This window comes from Apium graveolens, chromosome 9 (genome assembly GCF_009905375.1).
Source record: "Apium graveolens cultivar Ventura chromosome 9, ASM990537v1, whole genome shotgun sequence".
Lineage (NCBI taxonomy): Eukaryota > Viridiplantae > Streptophyta > Magnoliopsida > Apiales > Apiaceae > Apium > Apium graveolens.
Genome location: NC_133655.1, coordinates 232286525 through 232307550, shown reverse-complemented (window position 1 = coordinate 232307550; position 21026 = coordinate 232286525). Strand labels below are relative to the sequence as shown.

The 21026-nt window shown below is 37.3% G+C and overlaps 3 protein-coding genes and 1 pseudogene across 3 annotated transcripts; 2 read left to right on the top strand and 2 right to left on the bottom strand.

Annotated features, from left to right (window-relative positions):
* Window positions 1-1055: 1055 nt before the first annotated feature.
* Window positions 1056-5809, top strand: LOC141684067 (E3 ubiquitin-protein ligase MIEL1). Its single transcript, XM_074488902.1, has 13 exons — window positions 1056-1287; window positions 1457-1544; window positions 1798-1854; window positions 1966-1998; window positions 2095-2172; window positions 2361-2404; window positions 2520-2560; window positions 3364-3446; window positions 3526-3617; window positions 3735-3804; window positions 4989-5030; window positions 5369-5435; window positions 5556-5809. The coding sequence occupies exons 1-13, from the start codon at window positions 1238-1240 to the stop codon at window positions 5630-5632; spliced, it is 822 nt and encodes a 273-aa protein (XP_074345003.1). The 5' UTR covers window positions 1056-1237; the 3' UTR covers window positions 5633-5809.
* A 913-nt stretch (window positions 5810-6722) lies between these two features.
* On the bottom strand, window positions 6723-8318 carry LOC141686042 (UDP-glucosyltransferase 29-like; annotated as a pseudogene).
* A 1576-nt stretch (window positions 8319-9894) lies between these two features.
* Window positions 9895-11362, top strand: LOC141687245 (uncharacterized). The gene is made up of 2 exons (XM_074492455.1): window positions 9895-10434; window positions 10531-11362. The coding sequence occupies exon 2, from the start codon at window positions 10546-10548 to the stop codon at window positions 11068-11070; it is 525 nt and encodes a 174-aa protein (XP_074348556.1). The 5' UTR covers window positions 9895-10434; window positions 10531-10545; the 3' UTR covers window positions 11071-11362.
* A 3227-nt stretch (window positions 11363-14589) lies between these two features.
* LOC141686041 (uncharacterized) lies at window positions 14590-15375 on the bottom strand. The gene has a single exon (XM_074491105.1). The coding sequence runs from the start codon at window positions 15373-15375 to the stop codon at window positions 14590-14592; it is 786 nt and encodes a 261-aa protein (XP_074347206.1).
* Window positions 15376-21026: the final 5651 nt, after the last annotated feature.

Sequence of the window (21026 nt, the reverse complement as noted above, 5' to 3'; positions counted from 1 at the left end):
CAACGAATTTATTACTAACTTAACTTATGAAACTTATAAATTTTCAACACTATAATACATATTTTTAAATTAAAAAGTATAATACATATTTGTAATAAAAATTTCAAAATAGTTTAATTTAACAATTATTTTGTTTGTTTGATTAATATTAATATTTACAGGAGGGAGCTTGATAATATAATAACTAATAACTTATATGTTAGAAAAATAAAGAACGGACTCCCGATTAGAACTTAGTTATGAGTTATTTCATAAAATGTTATTAAAAAAATTTGTATATAATTATCAATTGGATTATTTATTAAAAGCTACAAAATCGTATATATATTTAGTCATATAATTAGAAAGTTACATTATTCAACCTATTTCAGAAGATTGTTTTATACTTTATTTGTCATATTTAATTATATTTTATCTAAAAAAGTTATTTTAAACATGTTAAAGAAATATGTATATACAATTAAATTGTGAAATTTTAAACTATTTTACTGGTTGCTCTTCTATATATTTACTCAAATTATCTCGTCATTTATTTAATATTTTTAAGAAAACAGAAAACTGATCATATATTATTTTAGTATTTGGAACATATTCTCTCCATTTTCAACCGTTTTCTTAGAAATGAAAATTTTAGAAAATTTAAGAAAAACAGAAAATGAAAAAATTTTCTACAAGTAAATAACCCCTAAATTTCTCAGAAAAAAAAATTCCGGACACGCCTGTTATTGAAAACCGGACAAATTACAAAATTAACGCAAATATATTGAGTTCAAGCAAGACAAGGAATGTGTCAATGTGCAAACTGTTTGTAATGATGTAATGTACATATTTTATGCACGGATGCCTTGGAAATTCATCAACGTGACATCCAAAAAAACTTCCTCCCTAGATTGCGTAAACTTACACCAACTGATTGTAATAATGCCAACCGAAAAACAGTGTTTTACTTTCCCGCTGTAAATATGTCTATAGAGTTCGTTGCTTTCACTCATACATATTCCCCACCTTATCTTCTCTTTCCTTTCTTATAATATCCTATATAATTGTCACTTATCTTATTACACTCCATTTAAAAAATCTTAATCTTCTTGATAATGGACACTGCTACATTGTATACTATTTAAATACACAGTCTCTTTTTATATTTTTCTATAGAGTTTGGGACAGACCAACAATAACCCCATCTTCCCAGATCACTCATCTGTGCCTTCCTTCTGTTTCTTGATTATTTTCACTAATGGAAGGCTCCACAGATGACAGACTTGATTTTGGGAAGATGGGTTTTGGGTAATTCTCTTTCTTTTTCTTGATTTATCTTTCTTTTGATTGTATATTGACTATATGTATCTTTGATCTTCTCATTTTAATACACAAAAAAACCAATGTATGGATCTTGGTTTTTTTTTGTGATGCAATCTGTTGTAGAATTTGACTGTGTGATTCATTTGTTATGTAGATGTAAGCATTACAGGAGGAGATGCAAAATTCGAGCTCCCTGTTGCAATGAAATCTTTGACTGTAGACATTGTCACAATGAGGCCACTGTATGTTATTCTTTTTCTTTTTTCTCATCGTTTTTCTTTGCATCTACTTGTATGTCTTTGTTTGATCTGCTTTTTTGCTATCCTAGATTTTATTAGAAATTGAACTTAAGCATTGGGGAGCTTGCTATTTGATTAATATGAGCTTTTTTTAATCTTGTTCACGGCACTTGACTCAGTATCTTAAGTGACATTCTTCATATACATGTTTATGTTGATATGCAATTTCTCGCGGTTGACCTTCGTTTTTAATCAGGGCGCATTCAGCATCCCCTCTGATGTGCACGATCTGGTCCGGTCTGACGTGAAGCAAGTATGTTTGGTTCTAATTTGTTTTGTTTGTTAGTCTCACTGAAATTCTAAATTTGTTTATCTACCATTGGAAGTGATGACTAAGGTGCATACTATCAAATGTTTGTTGTAGGTTATTTGTTCTGTTTGTGACACAGAGCAGCCGGTATGTGCTTCTTGAGCCGAATTTGGTACTGCTTGTGCTATAAATTCTAGTCTGTAGCTAAACAGTTCTGTTTCTTCTTTTGATTCTTCTTACTAGGTTGCCCGCACTTGCACAAATTGTGGTGTGAACATGGGAGAATATTTCTGCGCTGTGTGCAAATTTTATGATGATGATGTAATTGACCTAAACTACTTCATACTATTTAATCTATATTTTAGTTATAGTTTATTCAGATTTCCTTCTTTAGATAAACAATAGTGAAATCCTGGACAAGTTAGTCATTTCAAACTCAGGAGTAGGACTCCTAGATGTTATAATATGGTTTCTCATTTTCATGATGTGCATATACATATCAATTGCAGACAGACAAAGAGCAGTTCCATTGTGATGATTGTGGAATCTGTAGGTCAGTTATTATTATTTTTTTAAATTTCTCGCTTAATCGTTTGCATTGATTTTGATTAAAGTATTGAATTTATGTGCAATGATGGTCCGCTAATATCCATTTCTTATTATGCCAGAGTTGGTGGCCGTGACAATTTCTTTCATTGCAACAAGTGTGGTACATTTCATCCCATTTCTTTAAAATGCATCTCGTCTAACCATTAAAGGATATTCCAAGCAATTGTCTGAGACATTTTAGCTTGATTCTCAAGTTTTTATAACCCTGTTTGAGGAATCCTTATTTGATTTGACCTTTGAATATGGTTTCAATCCTAAATGTCTAACGTGAAAAACGACGGATATCATGTGTATTTCGTACATTTGTTTAGGTGTAATTTTGATAGCTTTTTCCCTGAGAATCCTATCAGGCCTCAGGTTAAAAACTTGTGCAGAGCACCTAATTTCCTAGACTATAGAATATTTTAATTGCATCTGCCTGCTTCCATTTAAATTGAAAATGTGGTGTTACCCCATTTGTTACCAACTCATATTTTTAATAATCGTCTTGCAAAGTAGCCTTTTATTTATATAGCTTAAAACCCCTCCCCCAACCTATGATAAAGAAACGTAACTCAAGGGTTTACAGGTACTCAATTTCGGCTTATATAGCTTCTTTTCGCCCTATGCCAAAGCAAAGCCCTGTCCCGCCTATGCCGCATGTAATAAATAAGCTAATAGGAACTGCGTGTCGTATCAGCAAAGAGGAAAAAATTTATGCTGCTAAAAGTAGATAAGGAGGTTTCTAAGATCAAAGTAGTGAACTTCACTAGAAAGGCTATGTACATTACTAGTTCCTATTTTCTTCAAACATTCCATTCCTGTCTTATTTTGTTTTAAATTCCTTGCTTCGGGCATAACATTATCATCCAGAACATAAATTCCTTTTAGAACTGCATGTTTTATTGATATGTAAGCATACAGGATCTTGCTATTCAATAGGCTTGAGGAATAACCATTCATGTGTAGAGAACTCCATGCGTCATCACTGCCCAATATGCTACGAGGTTTGGTCCATGACTATCTTGTGTTTGTTAAATTCAAAATTTTGTTGATTTTTAAAATGTAGCATATGTGACATTTCAGTATCTTTTCGATTCGCTGCAAGACACAACTGTTATGAAATGTGGGCATACTATGCATTGTGAATGTTACCATGAGATGATAAAGCGTGACAAGTAAGCAATGAAATTGTTGTATGCTATATATATACACACATATACATATATATATGTATATATATTCTTATATTACTAGTCATTTGTTTTTTCTAATCATCTGAAACATGTTGTCAGATACTGCTGTCCCATCTGTTCAAAGTCGGTAGTTGACATGTCTAGAACTTGGAAGAGAATAGATGAGGAGGTAGGTCAACAAGACAATGCTCTGTTATTCTTCCTCTGTCATTCACTTGGTGCTGATATCTATTTTATTAGGAAACCTTCCATTGTCTGTAGTTTAATTGTTACCGTAACTTCTCTATGGTAAGTGCAAAGAATTATAGTATTATTAATCTGATACATCACCACTACAGATATGAGTAGTGAGATATCCTTATCGGGCTACGGAGAATAATTTTATGGTTTTGTGAATCAACTCACTCTCTTCTTCCCTTTCTCCCCAAACAAGAGTTTTGCAACACTAGCATTATCATTAGTGCTACTCATAAAATATATTTGTATTTTGATACTTAGATTCATTGTTGGCATCATCTTTATATTGACAAATCATACCATTTGAGAAAAAAGTGATGCATGATCAAGCTCATTTAGAAGTATAATATGATTATAATGAACATTTTAAAATCATAAGTTGGGTTTTTTTAACTATAACCTTATATATACTAGTCCCCTATCATCACTTGCATGTTTATTTAACAAGGGAACTCTTTTGATAGTTCTATATTCTTAAAATTGCATGTTACACAATTTCTTCAAAAAGGGAAGTCCCAGGTACTTCAGCATTTGTGAATGTATGTTAGTTATTTGTATTTCTGTACAGTGGCATTAAAGATAGATAAAGAGGATTAATGATGGTCTCCAAGCAGGTTTATGCATTATGCCAAGGAATCAAATTTGCTTTACCTGATCATAAGAGTTGGGCAGTCACCAATCATACTATTTCTCTGAAGTGTCACACCCCTTTTTCACGTATGCATTATAAAATTCCGTTAGACAGATTATCTGGCAATATATTGGAAAAGATTTCTAGCATCAATTATAGTTCGTCGTGCCATAATTTCTTTTTACAGATGAAAGTAGTTAGGGTACTTGTGTTGGTTTCCTCACTTTGGTTTTGTATTTAAGATGAATATTACTAAGTATCCTTCTATTAAATTTCTAGAATCGTGCTTAAATATCTTTTAGCTGCCCAAATATTTGCATGTATAATTATCAGTTTTTGTTTTTTTTTGGAAAGACCAAAAGGATGTGTATGCAAATTCTTTTGACTAGTAATTTAGAACCAGAAGATTTCCCTACGCAATTGTACAGTAAATCGTGTTAGTTTGCTGACTTGATGATTTTCCTTTACTTCTATTTACCCATCAGATTGAAGCTACTGTCATGCCCGAGGATTACAGATATAGGAAGGTACTTCATTTCCATCCTTAAATCCTTACTTTCAGTTCTGGTCGATGAGTCTCCGAGCAGATGTATCTTGAATTTGTTTTATACTGCCCCCTTTCCGTAATGTAAACAATTATCTTTCATAGTTGGTGCACAATTTTGTTTAATCTTGTCAAGTACTTTGGTATGAGATCTATCCTATACATTTTGTCCATTTTCTTTTAAACCTGTGCACATCCTTACACTATCAGGAAACATGCAGACCCAGAGGCAAACCATCCATTTTGCTCAAATCTAATTAATGCTAGTCACAATTAGTAATGTTTTTACCTAAAACAATGCTGAGACACAACTTTTTACAGGTATGGATCTTATGTAACGACTGCAATGACACAACAGAAGTTCTCTTCCACATTATTGGACAAAAATGTAAGCACTGCAAATCATATAACACACGCACAATTGCCCCTCCAGTTCTTCCTCAATAATGAGGTAAACTTGGTTTTGCATAGACATTTTTCTGACAACATTGTAGTACACTGGGAATAGATTGCGGGCTCTTCTGCGCCTTAACAGTTGGGTTACATATTTCCTCATTTATTGTTCTGCGGATCCATCGGAAGTAGCACTGATTTGTGCTTGCTTAAGAATCGTTCTTCATCCATCTCTTATTGCACAATGCCTACTTTAAAGTATCTAGGTCGTTGTACAATATATCCTGTATTAATGTGAACTGGAAAGTCCTTTTCTTTAAGTTACAAAGAACTCCATTTATTGTCTAAATACAGATACAAATTGTCATAGTCTTTCTTGGCAACCTTTTTTTACTTATATTATGCACTTCTGTTTTTACTCTTATTATGCATATTTCTGTGCATTGCGTATCTACACATTGCATGTTAGTTTGCGGAAGGCTGATAAGCCATCTTATAATGCTTGGCTTAAAAATTAGGTAAAATTAGTCACAAGAAGGCTGACAGGACTTCAAAACTAGTCATGAGAAAAAAATATATACCTTCATAGTTAAGTCGAGGGAATTTTATGTTATGAAATTAAAACTATTGCTTCCGAGTAGAACATACTTGGTATGGTTGTTGAGTTAATATCCTCAGTAGTACACAGGAATATTTTCAAGCTACTGTCTTGAGAATCAGGTATTCATTTAGTGAAATCACCAGAAAAATGAAATGTTTGGTTAGTCTTTTTGGTACGGAATAGTTTGGTTAGATATTTGAAAATAGTACTCCCTCTGTCTTTTTGATTTGTTATCGAAAGAATTGGACACGAGATTAATAAATATGTATAAAGTAGTGAAAAAGATAAAGAAAAATGGGTGAAGTGGTGGAACCCATTAATTTTTAATGTATAAAAGAGAGATAGTGGGGTAAAAGTAGTGTGAAAAGGAAGAAAAAGTGGGGAAATAAGAGGACCTATTGACTATTTTTGGTAAATTTTGAAATGTAAAGAAATGAATGGGAGATCCAAAAAAGTAAAGTGTAAGACAGAGGGGAGAGGGAGTACTATATACACAGCAGATGGGCACCCCCTGGACTCGAGCTTTCAAACTAAATATATATACTTTTGTAGGTTTAAAGCTTAAATTTTACTGGATATCTTCAAAGAATTTTAGGAATCCACTTATACCAATTTTTATCAAACATTACATAAGAACCCACTTGAAAAACAAAAAAAAAAAAGTCCAAAAAAAGCCGTAATTACTAATTAGAATGTAATAGATCATTTTTAAAAGATGAAAACACTTAACCCCTTTAATTTTTCTTTTTTCAATTTAATATTTGTATTTGGAACCCACGGGAAAATATTCTTGGACCTGTCACTGCTTTTGAAAGCCTTTGGCTAGTTTGCCATGTTGTTCTGGACAAGAGTTTTAAGCTGTTTGATTGCATTATCAATTTCTTCTCCGCCCCTTGCTTCCATTCTTTCACGCAACTTTTGTGACTTTCTCCTCATGTTTTTCCCACCTTTCTCCACAACAACCTGTTTCACAACTCTTGCTACTTCTTCTCATCTTTCTCAACCTCTAATCCAAACCCCAACTCTACCGCAAGCCTAGCATTCAAAGGGTGCTCATTTTGCAGCAGCATTGCTATAATTGGAACCCCGAAACTAAGACTTTCCATGACTGAACTCCAGCCGCAGTGACTCACAAAACCTGCAATATTTGAATGTCTCAGTATCTTGGCCTGTGGAACCCACCCCTCTACAACCCTACTCTTGTTTCCAGCCCTCCTTAAAAACCCTTCAGGCAGAACCTCCAAAGCCTTCTCCCCTCTAAGCTCAAGCCCATAAGCTAGTTCTATAATTTCTTTTTGGCTTAAATAACTCTCTGTGCCAAAACATACATAGACTGTAGAGGAAGCATCTTTCTGGTTTAGCCATTCCATAATATCCTCATAATCATTTTGTTGATCATTTCCATGAACATCTTGAACAAGTGGACCAACCGGTACAATCTTCTTGTTGAGTAACATGGAGAGACAACGGAGATATTTTCCCTCGATATTTCTACTACTTTTGATCAATAAGATATCTTTTGTGCCTGTAATGCAATAAAAAACACGAGCTTCATCCTCTGGGCTATCTCCTCCTCTGTGGGTTTCGTACATTTTTATTAATTCATAGTATTTAAGAAATACACTTGTGGATAAGACGATACATGTACGAAAGTACAGCTGCTCCAGATGTTAAGAAATTAACGGCAGGAATGTGATAAGCAGCAGCAAGTTTAGGCACCGATGGCATATTAATATCATATATAATTAAATCTGGACCAACAGAGTCTATGATTTCCGGAAATTTGGAGGTGGCTAATTTGAAGGCTTTTGTAAGAGTTTTCATGAGATGGGGTGGCAAGCCATTTGTTGTGTGATAATGAGGAGAAAGTTGTGGGGAAGATTGTAAAGTCAATTCAATCAGCTGAATATTGGAAATGCAATCAAAATTTTTATTTCTGATAGGATTGAGATTTATGGGTGTGGAGGGAGCAAATGTAGATTTGGAAGTTTTGCATTGATAGCTTCTTGGCCAGCTTTAGATAAAAACATCACAACTTTTATGTCAAAATTTCTCTTGGCATATATCTCTGTCATTTGATAATCAGATGTGTTGTACTTGTGAGGTGATAAGCCTACGATATTATTATATTATTAAGATTATAATTTTAGAAGATGATCTCTTTTACTTTAATTTGTCAACCTCTTTCAATGAGGTTGTTGTCTTCTATTTATATCAAGTCCTAAATGAGCTTTATCTTACAAATTGGGTCTTCTTGGGCTTTACATTATGTTCCATAATTATTATAACTATGACTCATTTGAGACGTCTTGTTTTGGTCCAACACTTGTCCCCCTCCTAGTTTAAGCAACTATCTTTTAGATTTGCGCTTTATTTGTTTCGTGACCTGACAATTGGGAACATGAGCAAAGACATTGAAATAGACGTATATAAAAAATAAGTGTTAGTAAAAAGCAAGAAAATAAAGACGAAGACAAAGAAAATAGGAGTGAATGTTTGTGTGCGTTGTCTCTTTTTTTTAGGTGTATAAGTATTTAAATTTTTTTTTTGACTAGTTTTGCTTTTTATTTTGTGGGAGTTATTGATTGGGGATTTGTCTGTTTGGCTTCCTCCTTCTTTATCAACGTTGCCGCGCCTGTCCGGAGGAGGTCAATCCAGTTTCTAAAGTTCGGCCTCTATAGCCATTACTTGTAAGTTTCATCTCCTTACTAGACTGGATTACTTCCTGTTTTTGTGATTTATTCTTGATTAGCTACATCGATTTCCTCTTTTATTTATCCATGGATCAATCTAGTTCCTCTTCTATACGTACTGTCTCTGGTCGAGATCCTGGTAAACGGCCCCTCGAGGAAGGTGATCAGGAATCTTTCTTGAATTTGAATGATTTGGAGATTCCCGATTTAGAGCAGTTTGGGTCTTTTGATTTTATGAACGAAGATGAATTCTTGAGGGGTATTCCTACATGACCCCTTCCCTCGCCCCCTTTGAGCCCTCAAACGTTAGAAAGGAGGCGTCGAGTTGTTGAGGATAGTCTTCGTGCGGGTATATAGGAGTTTGGGGATAAGTCGAGTTTGAATTATTTAAGTTATTATATTACCAAGGATCCTCCATTAAGTAAGTTGAAATCATACATGGATTTATCGAATGGTTATCGTTATCGAGTGTCGACGGCTGATGAGAGGGTGTGGATGATGCCGGAATATGGGATGCACGGGATACCCATAATACTTTTTCAATTCGGGCTTCGGCTACCTATGCATCCATTTTTCTTGGCAATGTTCGAGGCCATTGGTTGCGGGGCCATTGGTTGCGGGGTTAGTCAGTTGACGCCCAATTCCCTCGCACAGCTTAGTGGGTTCGTCGCTCTCTGTTGTGATAGAAACTTGATTCCTTCGTTTAAGCTTTTCTTCTCAATTTATGCTGTTAGGTATCACGATGGACAGGTTTATTTCGACTGTCCTTACAAAATGATTAAGATCGTGAGTGTTAGGTCCTCTAACTCGGGGTATCACTCCAAGTGATTGTATTTTGGGGGACCAGATTTAGAATTTGCGAAACCGTGTGGGAAAGTAAGTCAGCTTACTATCGACTACTTGAATAATCTCGAGAAGTGTGATGTGAAATATTTGAACGGGTTTCATGGATTGACATCGGTGTATACTCATCTTCAATTAAAGGAACCTGGTTTTTTAGAAATGCATGATTGTAAGGGGGGATTTCCAATGATTCGTTTTACCTGTTATCTCTTATTTATTGTTGTACTACTTCCTTCTCTCTCTTTTTTAACTGTTGTTTCTTGCATTAATATTACTCGTGCTGAACCTTCTTTTATTTTGTTTTGTATTAGTGGTTGGAGCTTCTTTGGAAAAGATTCTGAACAGCGGGGTTAAAGGGGAGATGAACAAGGCTATGTTGTTGCTTGTTAAGCGAGCATCGAGGAAGGGTGTCGATGGTGCCCCCTCCGGCCCGTCGAGAGCTGGGCATTCTGTGTCGATCGAGTTATTGGATGACCAAGGAAATAAAGTTGTAGAAGATCCCGGGAAAGCTGTGTCGGATGTGGAGCCGGCTGACCTGAATCCTCGCAAGAGGGGTCGTCGGGAGGTAGAAGAGGAAAATTTTGGAGATGGTGGGTTTGGTGAGGCGAGCGTGCCGGTTGGTGGAGTGAACAAAACCATCACATTGGTTGGCAACAGGGCGACAATGGTTCCTACCATCGATCCTCGATCCAAGAAGGAGGTTGTGAGGGTCGAGGTTCAACCCAGTGAACGTTGGACGGGGGACCACTGTGCCGCTGAGGGTTTTTAACCTTTTTCATCTTCCTCAAGATGCGGTTGCTTTCGATGGACGTCGTCGAGAGGATCTAGCGGATCGATGTAAGAACCGAGCTGGAAGGGTATGTTAATTTTTCCTCGATATATTGTCTTGTTGAGTTTTGTTGTTTCGTATCTATCTGCTCATTTTTTATTGCTTTAATTTTGAATTGTGACAGTTTCTCGCTGATTTCATGCATATTGTGGAAGAATTTTGGGTTGGTGGAAGCGATGAGGCTCGAGCAAAGTTGGAAGCTGAGGTGACCGCCCTTAAGGCAGAGAAGAAGACGCTTGGGGCGAATTATTCGGATTTAGAGAAAAGGTCGGTTGATTTGGTTAATGAGAACACCACATTGTCAAAGAAAGAAAGTGAGATGGATGTTAAGGGCCAATCAATGGATGCGAAGGTGTCGGAGCTCGAGCAAAAGCTTCGCGATGCTGAGAAGGAGCGCGACAGTCTGAGAGTCAAATGTGAGGCCTTAGAGCGTCAAGTTGACGGGACGAATTCATTGTATAAGCTTATTGTTGACGAGAATACCGCTTTGAAGGCGGAGGTTGAGAAAGGGGTCGAGGATATCGCGAACGCTCTCGGGGATGGCTATGGGCACTGTGTTACGCGCATGCAAGGAGCGGGGTTCGATGTCACGGGGCACACTTTTGAAGACTATGTACATGACCTCGCGGCCTTGCATCCTGATGATCCGACCGATAAAAACTGAAGGCGGGGAATGCCCCGTAGATGATGTATGGATTTTAAGTTTTATTTATTGACTTTGGGTTTGTGGTTTTCGTGAAGTCGTGAACTTAGGTTTTCCTGTTGTTGATCTTTAGACTTATGATATTTCTTGCTAATCGCGGTTGGTGGATTTCATTTTTCATTTTTTATTTGATGGTATTCTGTGTGTCGTGCTTAAGGAGATCTCTCTATTTTAGGCACTTAAAATGTTCTTTTGAGTTGTGTTCATTTCCAAGCTGTTTGTGTTGTATTATAACTTTCCTGTAGTTAAAAATTTCGGTTTTCAAAAATATATTGTGTCATGGTGTTCTTACCTGAGGTAATCGTGCTAATTTTGCGTATCCAAGTAGTATTACTTTATCTACTCCTTTTTTTTATGAATAAGTGTAGGTTTTTGCACTCAATTTGCAGCTATCAAGCATATTTGTTTCATTTGGAATTTGTTATAACACTGAATTTTTCGTGCAGTCGAATCTATTAAAGATAGAATATAGAGATAATTCCACTTGATGTTTTTTTTGTGGGGTAAGTGGGGGATGAATTATGATATTTTCGCAAAATAACTTAAAGTCCCTCGATGGGGATCTCATAACGACCCTCATTGCATCGAGGGTTGGTTTTTGGTAGGGCCCTGCGGCCTCGAAGTTTTAATCATTACATAAAGAGTTAATCACTGGTAAAATTTCTTGAGGTGGATGTCGTTCCAGGCGTTCTTAATTGGTTGACCATCGAGGTACGAGAGATCGTAGGTTCCTGTGTTGACGACCTTCGACACCTTGTATGGGCCTTCCCATGTTGGTTTAAATTTTCCTGAGATTGTTGGTTGTGATGCGGCGAAGTCTCGAAGGACGAGGTCTCCCACTTCGAATCGCTTATTTTTGACTTTCTTGGTGAAGTACCTTGTCGTCTTCTCCTGCTGTGCGATCATGCGAAGTCTAGATTCCTCTCTTGTTTCTTCAAGTAAGTCATTGTGAAAGCGTAATCCTTCAGCAGCAAGAGAAAGATCGAAGACCTCGATCCTCGGGGAAATCAAACTAATCTCAACAGGCAAAACAGCGTCGACGTCGTACGCGAGACGGAAAGGAGTTTCTCCTATTGCACTTCGAGGAGTTGTTCTGTAGGACCACAACACATTAGGGAGCTCATCAACCCAACATCGGGGAATTCCTTCTATTCTTTTCTTTAATCCTTGTAAGATGGTTCTGTTCGTTACTTCTGCAAGGCCATTGGCCTGTGGGTATGCAACCGATGCCTTGATATGTTGGATTTTCAAATCGCTTAAAGCTTTTTCGAATTGTGCGCCTACAAATTGTGTCCCTTTATCCAAGACTAAAATCCTTGGAATTCCAAATCGAAACACCACATATTCCATAAAAAAATCAATCATCTCTTTTTCTCTGATCTTGGAGAGAGGTTTTGCTTCGACCCACTTCGTCGCGTAGTCGACTGTAAGCACGATGTATTGACACTGACTTTTAGACTTTGGGAAGGGCCCCACGATATCGATTCCCCATTGATAGAAAAGGCAAGGGGCGAGGATCGAGTTGAGCTCTGTTGTGGGTCGATGACTCACGTTCCCGTGTCGTTGGCATGCCTGACATTTGCTGACGTAACTTTCACAATCTTTCCGGAGTGTGGGCCAATACATCCCCTGTCTCATGATTTTAAGAGCTAGGTTCTTTCCCCCGAGATGTTCGCCGCATATTCCCGTGTGAACCTCGAGGATTGCTTGATCGGCCTCTTCTGGGCTTAAATATCGGAGAAGTGGTTCAGTTAAAGCACGTCGATAGTTCCTTGCCTTAAACATGATAGCGCGGGCTTCACTTTTCTCCATGGGAAGTTTGTTTTCTAGGATGTATTCGAGGATAGGGCATCGCCAGTCAGGATTACTCTGAATGTTGTGGACCATCAATGTGTCGATAGCGGGGGATTTCAGGCTGTCAATATATACTGGGTCGAGGTTTATTTTCAGATTGGACGAGGCTAACTTAGCGAGGGAATCAACCCACTGATTTTCTGTTCTATCAACATTTGAGAGTTTCCAGGAGGAGAATTTCTTGAGCAGCTCTTGTGTTACTGCAAGGTATTTAGCCATGTTTTCATTGTGAGTCTTAAACTCTTCGCTTATTTGCTTAACTACCAGCTGGGAATCGCCAAATATGTCGATAATATCTACCTCGAGGTTCGTTGCCAATTTTAATCCCGCAATTAATGCCTCGTACTCGGCCACGTTATTTGTCGCTTGGAATTCGAACTTAAGGGCTTGTTGGACTTTAAATCCTTCTGGGCTGATAAGAATTATCCCTGCACCACCAGAATTCGAGGTCAATGATCCATCAACAAACAACAGCCACGGTCTTAGCTGGGCTTCCTCGGGATCCGACGCTTTAGCCTTGAATTGGCATTCTGCTACAAAATTTGAGAGGACCTGAGCCTTTATGGCTGTTCGTGGTTTATACTCGATGTAGAACTGACTTAGTTCGATAGTCCATGCGGCAAGCCTTCCCGTCATATCGGGTTTGTGCAGGATTCTTTTAAGTGGCGCATTTGTTAACACGTGAATTTCCCTTGCTTGGAAATAGTGTCGGAGTTTTCTGCTTGCAATGACTAAGGCGTACACGAGCTTTTCGACCTGAGGGTATCGAGTTTCAACATCATGCAGTGAGTGACTAATGTAGTACACGAGAACCTCTCTTTCTTCGTCGAGTCAGACAAGGACAGCTGCAACTGTTTCATCATACGCCGATAGATAAATGCGCAGAGCTTCACCTGGGATTGGCCTAGTAAGGATATGAGGATTTATTAAAAACGCTTTGAGTTTCGTGAAGCTGGATTTGCACTCACCGTTCCGTTCGAATGGTGTTGATCTTGAAGCCTTTTTTATGGTGGTGAAGAATGGGAGGCACCTTTTGGACGATTGCGGGATAAATCTTCGCAGGGCTGCTATGCATCCTGTTAGCTTTTGCAAGTCTTTGATGGATTTTGGATCATTCATTTCAAGGATGGCTTTTGTCTGTGCGGGGTCGGCCTCGATGCCTCGCTGTGTGACCAGAAATCCCAGAAATTTGTCGGATGTAAGCCCGAATGAGCATTTGTTAGGGTTGAGGCGCAAGTTATGCTTCCGGGCATTTTCAAAGGTCTCACGAAGATCAAGTGAGTGGTTAACGGCGAGTTTGGACTTGGTTATCATGTCGTCGACATAGATTAACATGTTTTTCCCTATTTGTGAGCCAAAGATTGTGTCCATCATCTGTTGAAAAGTTGCGCCAGCATTAATCAACCCGAAGGGCATGACCCGATATCCGAACACTCCTCTGTGAGTAATGAATGATGTTTGCTCCCAGTCATGAGAATCCATTTTTATCTGATTGGACCCTGAAAACGCATTCATAAAGGAAATGAGTTCGTTCCCTGCTGTAGAGTCGATCAGCTGATCGATGTTTGGGAGTGGGTAGAAATTTTTGAGGCATACTCTGTTAACATCAGAATAGTCGACACACATTCACCATTTTTCGTTGTGTTTCTTGACCAAAACGACATTGGAGATCCATGTGGGGAACTGGACGGGTTTGATGAATTTAGCTTCGAGAAGTCGGTCAATTTCTTGATCGATAGCCGCCCTCTTTTCGTCGGAGAATATTCGACGTTTTTGCCGTATTGGAGCGATGTTTTTGTTAATGTGGAGGGAATGGTGTGCGATGACCTCGGGAATTCCTGGCATGCCTTTCGGGTCCCAGGCGAAGATATCGGCAAATTCTCTAACAAGGTTACTAATCTCTTGCTTCAAATGTTCAGGGAGTCCTTTTCCCACCTTGGTTGTTTTTGTTGGGTTGCCGGTGACCACTTCGATCGCATCCGTCTCTTCTGCAGGGAAACATAAATTCTGATTTGTAGATTCAATTGAGTCGCGGGGGTCGATCTCGAGTATCTGGTTGACTCCTAGATCATCCTTCCCCTTTTTCTTTGGGGAAACTGTTGTCAGGTAGCACTGTCTCGCAGTCGCCTGATCTCCAATCATTTCTCCGACGCCGAAGTCGGTGGGAAATTTCATCTTTAAATGGGAGATTGGAGTTATTGCTTTTAGGGCAGTGATTGTAGTGCGGCCTAGGATGGCATTAAAACTGGAGGAAGCACTGATCACATGAAATTTAATGACTTTCCAAACCTGGCAAGGTGGTGAGCCAAAGAGAACTGGCATATCAATGGTTCCTACCACATGAACCTCATTTCCGGTAAATCCGTACAACGGTGTTCGAGAGTTTTCAAGCCGTCGATCTCCGATGTCCATTCACGAAAAGGCGTGATGGTAAAGGACATCGACAGAACTTCCATTGTCGACCAGCACCTTTTTCACAGTATTATTTCCTACTCGGGTTGTGATGACAAGAGCATCTTGATGACCCTCGATGAGCCCCAAATAATAATCATGATCGGAGAAGGAAATGACCGGGGTCGGATTCGCACGAGGGCGTTTAACAGTCGAGGGATTGACGTTGAAGACTTCTCGAGCGTATGTTTTCCTGGAGTTGTGAGAGAATCCTCCAGAAGCTGCTCCCCCAAATATGACGTCAATGACCCGTTCCTCTTGATCTCGATGATGACGTCTAGGATTGTCTTTGCTAAGTTGAAAGCACTGTTCTGTAGTGTGACCAGTATCCTCATGATACTCGCAATATCTGGAACTGGGGGGTCTTTCGGCCTTCATGGGCCTCGGTGGTCTGTAGTCTGGCTCTGTCTTTAGAACTGCCAGAATTGTTGTCTTCTCTGTGTTCAATTTAGTGAACTCTTTTTCTGATCGAGTGCGGGGCTGCCAGTCCCTTTCCCTCTGTCCCTCGGAAAGCGATCATCCACACGTGACGGAGGTGAACAACGACGCTCATGGCGTCTTTCTCGCGCGGGAGATCGCGGGCTATAGCTACGACGGCGTTCTTGCCTTGAAGAGCGTCGGGGTGACTGAATGCAACTCACTGCTTCTTGGAGCATCATACGATGTTCGATAATTTGGAATGCTGCTTGGAGAGTCTTTGGCCTTTTTTTGAAAATTTCTTCTTGGAGTAATCCATGTCGTGACTTATCGATGCCTGCCGTTAAGAAGTTGACGGCCATTTGTTCAATTAAATCTGGAATCTCGGTGATCTCTTCCCTAAATCGGGTTAAAAAGCTGCGGAGGCTCTCACCTGAGCGTTGATGCATTGTCATCAAAGACGCTGTGATCTTGATGCCTTTGTAGTTACTGGAGAACCGGGCTTGGAATTTGCTTTTTAAGGTTGCCCATGAGTCGATGGATCGAGGAGGCAAATTGATATACCATCGGAGTGCTGTGTCTTGAAGGCATGTAGAGAAAAACTGACAACGGGCGATTTCAGAGTGGCCGAAGAAAGCCATTCGTCCGTCGAATATGTTGAGAAATGCCAACGGGTCTGAAGATCCGTCGAAGTGATCGAGGGATGGGGTTTTTAATGTCCTATCGATGCGCGCTTTCTCGAGGACGAGGGATAAAGGGCTTTCAGAGACAGTTTCGAATCCTGATCGATTCCTCATGATGTTACGCATTTGGGCGATTTCTTCTTGCATTTTGGCAAATTCTTCATGTGATATGGACTCTGTGGACTCAGTTTGGCGCGAAACCTCGGCGGATGACACTATCCGCTGTCGACGTTCACGTGGTTGTGAATAGGTCGACTCTGCCGATGGCTCATATTCATATTCTGCATCATCGTCTTCATCATAAAATTCATCATCTTGCTCTTTGTTTTGTATTGTTGTTTGTTGGAGCTCTCGACGGAGACGGTGAATTTCACGCTTTCGCTTGAGTTTGGCCTGCAGCCTTCGAGTTTCACGTTCTAACAGTTCTAGCTCTTCATCTGAATCAAATGATTCTTCTGGTTCTTCCGGATTTTCTTGGTTTTGAGCCTTTAGCTTTTCTTTCTTTTCTAAATATAGTCTCATGTCGCTTGAGAGAACCTTCTTACCTCTAGAGGTTTGTATTCTAAAACGCTGATCTGAGACGGATTTTCTCTTCTTGACTCTTTGACGTGTATCTTTCAAGCTCTCCGGCTGATCCTCAGGAGGGCCTTCAGGTGGAGGAAACAAACATTTTGGCTTTAACGCCGACTGCTTAGGAAGCTCACGGCCATCGAAGGTCGAGGGGTTGACGGCAATTTTTGCCGTCAACTCCTTCACTTTAGTTGGTCCGGCTATTCCCGGATCAAACTCTTCCACAATCATTTTCCGGTTGGATCTGTAAAGCAAAGTTCCTTCTAGCGCCAAATGATAAGCCTACAATATTATTATATTATTAAGACTATAATTTTAGGAGATGATCTCTTTACTTTAATTTGCCAACCTCTTTCAATGAGGTTGTTGTCTTCTATTTATACCAAGTCCCAAATGAGCTTTATCTTACAAATTGGTCCTTTTTGGGCTTTACATTATGTTCCATAATTATTCTAACTATGACTCATTTGGGCCGTCTTGTCTTGGTCCAACATGAGGAATGCGATTGTTATATAAGCATACAGTACTGATACAAGACACCTCAAAAATGAATATGCATCTTACACGTATCATTCTTATCAGGATTTCCTCCCATTAATATACTAATATCTACAAGAATGCATATCATTGGTGATATGGTTTTTATACTTGGACCTAATTGTATGGGCTTTTGATACTATATCATTACAGATACTGGTCCCTGGTGAATTAGGCTTTTAAATGATCCCGGCTAGAAAATTTATGATTCTCAACTAAAATTTTAATTGAGAGAGAAATTTAAAGTTCAGTCACAAGTTAACCCGTCTTTCAATTTGGATGTTAAGAAATTTTAATAGATTAATAGCATCTTCAAGACTATTAGCTATATTCATTAGCTAGTGCTTTAGTGGTATTAGCTAAAATGATTAGCTATATTTGAAAAAAGTTTTATTATTATTTTCAAATTTCAACAATTATATTAATGATTGTTTTTAACATATATAGTTGTGAAGAAATTATTAATAATAAATTAATTATTTTTTTAGTAAATACAAGTGAAACTAAAATATTAAATTAATTAAAACTTATTTAAGGATATTATTCTTATAATATAAACATCAGAATAATTAGTTAAAAGTATTATGTTTATTTATTATAAAATATTTAACTAATTTTATCATTATATTAGTTATTTAATAATTTTAAAACTATAAAATAAATTAGAAAATTATTATATAAGTATTTAATGAAATTTTGTTAACAATGAAAATATTTACAGTTTTTCATAAAAAAATTCACACTTCACATTACATAAAATTAAAATAATATATATGTGTGTGATGAACAAGTATATATATCTAAATGCTCTAGGTTAAAGCGGGAGAATTCTTTATTTGAGAGGGAAATAAAGCTGGGATAGAGTTTTTTGAGAAGAAAATGACGTGGAGTGAATTTATATGATGGTTATATGATGGTGTTTCAATCAACAAATCTGGCGTACTTGTTTATCGGCATATAAAAATATACCTAACAAGTGTCTCCGTTGGAGTTGTGGTTTTTTTTACATATCATCTATATTTTTAAAATTATAAATGCCACGTAGGTTTTATTGCTAACAGGTGCATCCGGTTAGAGATGCTCTAATAAGAATTAATAAATTCTTAGCAAATTTCTCAGACATTGTTGTTATTTATACTTTACTAGTTTTTTCGTATATAAAAAGAATCAATTACATTTTTGTGTTGCCACAATGTTGACATGTGCTTTTTGTGTGGCTGACTGACATTATGCGTATTGTGTAACGAAGCCAGCATTTTTTTAAAGGTGGGTGTTCCGTAGATTTGGAGTTAACTCTGTTAATTTGTTTGTTTTGGGCTTAAATCTCAAAATAGTCACCGACGTGAAAGGTACTGTTAGTTTGTTTGTTTTGGACTTAAATCTCAAAGTAATCACCGAAGTGAATGACATATATCAAAAAAATGACTCAAGTTATCGGAGACTCATTTAGACCACTCTAGTTGAAAATAATGATGGTGTCGTTTGTCAAATTAGTTGACTGGATGAAAAACGTTAAAATTTAACATGAGTTGAATTTTATAACACGTGGCAGCACCGGAAATGTTGCACGGTCATCACTAATTACACATTTGATGATACCGTGTGTATATGTGTTTGTATTTAGTAAATTAGTGATATATCTTGGCTGAATAATTATATAGATTAATTATATTTTTTTTAAAATTTGGAAAAAGTTAATTTCTATTTAAAACCAAATAATTATCTTTTATGTTTACAAATAATCTTTTTTTCTTTAATTTAAAAAGAATACAAATTTTATTATAACATAAAATATAAGTTTCAAATTTTAGATTTCAAGATTTATCTGTAATTTTTAAACATAATTTTAAATTTTAAAGTAAAAACACATATTTTCTTGTAAACAATTCAGTATTCTTTTCAAATTTATGTAAAATTAAACTTTCGTTAATTTTTTTTCCAAATTATGATAAACCAGTACACCTCAAAATAAAATTTAATTTCACATATTTAAATTAAAATATAATCTTAGACTTCTATAACTAGGATTAGTTAAATTTTGAAATAAAACGTACAATGGAAAAAATATTATTGTGAGGTTTTACAAAAATTGCATACTACAAAAAAAATATTTAACTTCTCCATATCTACATAAATATAAAATTGTTCTGACATACTCTTAATTACAACCTAAAAGAATAATATTCTAGATTAGTTAAAACTTAATGAGAATATTTAGGTTTTTTTTGCTTCCAAAATTATTAATCTAACTCAATTTTTTTTGAACAAACAAAGGTTTATACAAGAGGGAAGAATACTGGAAGGAGTCGGAGTTGCAGAGGATATAGATACATATACATGTTAATTAATATAATATTTCAGTTGAATCTCAATGCAGCTAATATAATTACTGTATAAAAAAAAGTCAAAAGAGGTCAACTACTTTCCGTCAAATCTATTTTTTGATTTAACGGCAATATCATTTCTAACAACTAGAATGATGCAAATGAGTCCCCGATAACTTGAGTCATTTTTTTGATATATGCCCTTCATTTCGATGACTACTTGAAGATTTAAGCCTTTTGTTTTGTTTGCTTCCCTGCATTTATTTTCTTCACTTTCTTCCCTCCAATTTGTTTTGTTTCTATGTAAGTGGAAGTGGTTGCCATACCCAGGGATGGAAGTAGATATTTGAAACGGGGCATGAAACATCATTTATATTAGGCAGTATGGTGAAGAAACGAGTGGTTGATGCACTCGTTTCTGAGCTTGTGTTTGAGACAGTAGTATGTGACTGTTGCTAAGAAGCAGGGATTCTTCGGTCACCCAACGAATCCCCGTATCCTCACGCACCCCCGTATCGGATATTCGGATTCTCGGGAACACTCCGATGTTCAATATTCTTAAAAATTCTCAACTAAAATACATATTTTTTTAATATTTATACTACATATATAAGTAATTTTAGTTTAAATTCTTGTTTTATAGATGCTTATATCATGTATTTGATACAATTTGCATAAAACTATTAGTTTTGTTAATAGATTTCATCATTTATAACATCAAAAATATATATTTATAATAAATATATGTGCCGTATCCCCCCGCACCCGAATCCTCATATTATTTTATTTACCGAATCCATGTATCCCCGCACTACGCACCCGCATCCCCGCACCCGTATCCTTGCTTCGTAGGACTGTTGCATTCATTACCTTCAGTTCGAGTAATATAATTTGGAATGTTAAATTGAAGGTCGAACTCAAAACACTGACTGATAATCCCAAATCGCCCCGGGTCCCTTCCTAGTTGAACCCGGATTCAAACTCCATTTAGATAGAAATAACGCGGCGTGCGGTGTAGCTGTAGGGTGTGAACCTACAAAACAGAACCGGAGAGGGGTGGCGTCCCCGCGGCACCTCCGAC